Genomic DNA, 3,501 nt, shown 5'->3' on the forward strand with positions numbered 1-3,501 from the left:
TAAACGTTTGACCAGAGTATTCTAGAATGGAAATCAAATTAAATAAGCAATAATATCCTTATGAAACATTAAAAGATCAGACGACTGAGATGGGCATGCCTATAAATGCACCATGATCAAGCACATGATCTTGTTCCCCCATTCAACATGCTGAGGGAACATTTCCAGTACACACTTTGAATATCATGCAATAATCCCACAAGGAATCCCATCAAAATAAAACATACCAACGTTATATTATATTTATAGCTACAACAGACGACAAGCACACTGTTAAACTTTATTATTAAGCAAGCACTCACAAGTAATACCAGACAAGCAAATATATAAGAAAGACAAGTCTCACGCAACATAATTAAGAACCATTACTGTTCGTGTTTCATAATTAATACTTGGTGGACGGGTATCTCGCTGCTCAACATGTTTCCAAATATCATATGATAACAAGCCATAATTATACAGAAATTAACTACGTACAATCCAAACACCATGATCTGTCTGCTGCAGCTTTACCCTTAGTTATCACGCCTAATCTAGCTTCGGTTCTTGCATTTCTCCACGGCTCTTGGTGCTGAAATAATTCAATTCCACCCAATCAAATTTATTAATTATATAATTATTGGAAATTGCATTATGAAATAGAAAGGATATATGACTTAAAAATGAAACCATGATTAATGTATGCTAGCAAAATGAATTTTTCCTGAAGGAATAAATTCACTTACCAAGCCCAATAGCCTCCTTTCCTTTCATAATACGCAAGCGCTTACAGGATTCAACAAACATCCTGCAGGTCGATTTGAAGACAATTCATTTTACAAGCCTGTACGTAGTAGTGTACCATAACACTATAGTAGTGCAATAATGGATCTAAAAGAGGCTTGTGTGATAGATGGAAAAGAGTAAAAAGATCGGTTTTGGGTTGCAGCTGAAAAGGCTAATCGGAAACACACATATCGTTTTCTAAGAGCACGCACACACAGTAGTCTGCATAAAAAGCAGGATTGAAAAAGACTCGTGAAAAAATAATGGAACGCATTATTGCGAAATTCTTTGCGATAAAGCGCGCTTGCTTTTCAAGTGAGAAATTAGAGGGAAAGAGCAGAGAAATTAGTTATACAGAGATGAGAGAAAGGAAGAAAATATTGAACATACTCCCAAGGGACGTCACCGACAAGCATCCAGTCGCCATCCTTGTCCTCATAGGTCGGGACATAGTCGGAGCTGTTCAACAGATCCATCAGCTTACTCTCATTCATGAAATCCTTCAGTCCTTGGGATCCACAATTCCCTGATCAACACCACCACTATCATTGCTCTATATAAATTAAATACAGTCGGCCATTATATTTATGGATAATCATAATTAATTACCAATGGTGAAGGAGCTGAACATGTTGCCCAAGGCATCAGACAGGTCTTGATAACTCTTGTACATCTTCAGGTCCACTTTGCGAAGATAAGGAGCTCCGTCCATGCTCACTTTCACGAAGCTTCCGTTAGGGCTGCTTTTCTGATCACTCTCTTCTCCGTTCTTCTTCGGCGCTAACATGTTCTTCCGGAACGATCTCACCGGTGGCCATCCCACCACTTGAGCCCTTCAATTAATTTTATCGGTCAACTCTTGACAACCTCAACCTCAAGCAACAACTATATATTTATATCTGTGGGACTCATCTATATATGTTTTTGTCATCTTACCCACACTGCAGTTTCACTTGTCTACCGAGGAAGATATCAATAAAAGGACCATGCCTTAAATAATTACCCTATACTACTGTGCTCCAGACTAGCAGAAATAGAATTGTTCGAAGATTATGGCTCGCTAGCGATTGAGAAGTGCATCCCCTTTGTCTGGCTCGCAAAACTAGTTAATCGTTCCCGCAATGAATGAGTCCGCCGTACGTAGAGAGAAAAAAATGATCTTATGTATGCCGTTTTCGCGTTGTACGGTACTTGAATATAATGGTTGAATCTAGCTGGCTAGTGGTTTTAATTAGGACTTTCGGATGAGATAAAAATACCATTAATTCATTCCATTTAATTCAATCTCTGCAAAAGTATAGTCTATATGTATACCTGATCTCTCCCTCGTTAATAATTAACGAGTCATTATTTCCCCTATTACTATTTCTTATCCATCTTATTCCACGATCCAACAACGCCCCCTCTCCTTCCTCCCGGCGCCACAAGCACAAACGCTTAACAGTTTGTCCTAACCATGTGATAACTAATCACCTTATAACTAAAATCTACATGCACACGCTACATGTTGCGATTATAAACATATAACAGATAATTCAAGAACAAGAGTATCAAATAACGACACGACAAAAATGAAAGTGGGCTATCCCCCCTCCCCCTTTCCGGCCGGTGATGTGTGTGTGTAGAAGAGAAAGGAGCAGAAGAAAACATACTTGGCAGGAGGCTTGGTGGGATCGGAGGGCAGGAGGGTCTTCTCCTTGGGTTTGTCGGTGGGATGATCAGCCTCTTTGGAAGAGGAGAGATTCAGCTTCAAATCCACAGTGGCATTATCCTCAGTCTCAGAAAACCCTCTCTTCCTCGCAGCTTCTCCTCCTTCACAAGCCGAGCCTCCATTTCCAGGCAGTCCAAGCCTCAGCTCTGTTTCCTCGAACCCCATCTTCTCCTGCTTGAGCCCAATAACTTCCATGGCCATTGATCTTATCACTTTACCACACTTTCTCTCTCTACACCTCTCACTCTCTCTCTAAGCATTCAGTGTTTTGTTGCTATGTGATGCGATAATAATAGCCTTTGGTGGGGAGGGCTGAGTGGGTACTATAACTATACTATAGCGGGAAGGAGTGAAAGCAAGGCTTGATTGGGCATTAATACAAGAACAGATGGGGTGCCCCTTGTCTTTTTCTTCCCCCCTTCCCTCTTGAATTCCGTAATTCCATTTTTTGGGGATAAGGAATGGCTTCGCGACACGTGGCGGAATGTGTGAGCTGGACTTTTCCAAGCTTGCTGGGATAGCTGACGGCACCTGATGTTATCTTCCTATGATTGTTCAGTGGAACAGGTAGCCGATCCTAAGTGGACACCCCATGTTAGCTGCTTATATAATTATCACCCTCTCGATCCCTTCATTTATTTTTTTATTTCTTTATTGCTTTATTACTCCTACTTAGGGTTTCATCAATATAATTCACGCCCTCAAATAAATAGTCTCACCATTCCCCACTCATTCCAAATCATGTATTGTTCCCTTTTCACAACTTCGAATTCTTCGTATACAAAGAAAGCACGATTTTCTAAGAGGAAATGAAGATTTTGTGTATCTTTATTTTGACGATGATCTGAGGAGCTGGTATATGATTTCTAAAATGCAAGTGTAAAATTTCCAGGAAATTTCTGTTTTCCAAGACGATGACTAGTTGTACAATTATTATTAGTCATAAACCATTTTTTGTGAAGTACGTATGGATTGCGCACTGTAACTCGAAAATAATTGAGAAGGTCAATTATTGGTCTCGGATC

General features: G+C 40.0%; 1 protein-coding gene across 1 annotated transcript; it reads right to left on the bottom strand.

The window, feature by feature from the left end:
• Positions 1 to 325: 325 nt before the first annotated feature.
• On the bottom strand, positions 326 to 2,818 carry LOC129307450 (auxin-induced protein AUX28-like). The gene is made up of 5 exons (XM_054948422.1): positions 2,418 to 2,818; positions 1,375 to 1,598; positions 1,156 to 1,291; positions 726 to 787; positions 326 to 571 (listed from the first exon to the last, which is right to left on the bottom strand). Exons 1-5 carry the CDS (start codon positions 2,675 to 2,677, stop codon positions 534 to 536), a joined length of 720 nt encoding a protein of 239 aa, XP_054804397.1. The 5' UTR covers positions 2,678 to 2,818; the 3' UTR covers positions 326 to 533.
• Positions 2,819 to 3,501: the final 683 nt, after the last annotated feature.

Source organism: Prosopis cineraria, unplaced genomic scaffold (genome assembly GCF_029017545.1).
Source record: "Prosopis cineraria cultivar Desert tree isolate PC_DT_omini unplaced genomic scaffold, ASM2901754v1 PC3, whole genome shotgun sequence".
Classification (NCBI taxonomy): domain Eukaryota; kingdom Viridiplantae; phylum Streptophyta; class Magnoliopsida; order Fabales; family Fabaceae; genus Prosopis; species Prosopis cineraria.

Excerpts from the sequence above, each read along its gene's own strand:
- LOC129307450 (XM_054948422.1), bottom strand. The coding sequence starts at position 2,677 with ATGGCCATGGAAGTTATTGGGCTCAAGCAGGAGAAGATGGGGTTCGAG. Across the intron at positions 788-1,155 it reads GTCGGTGACGTCCCTTGGGA|GATGTTTGTTGAATCCTGTA; the intron begins GTATGTTCAATA and ends ATCGACCTGCAG. Across the intron at positions 572-725 it reads AAAGGAGGCTATTGGGCTTG|CACCAAGAGCCGTGGAGAAA; the intron begins GTAAGTGAATTT and ends GAATTATTTCAG.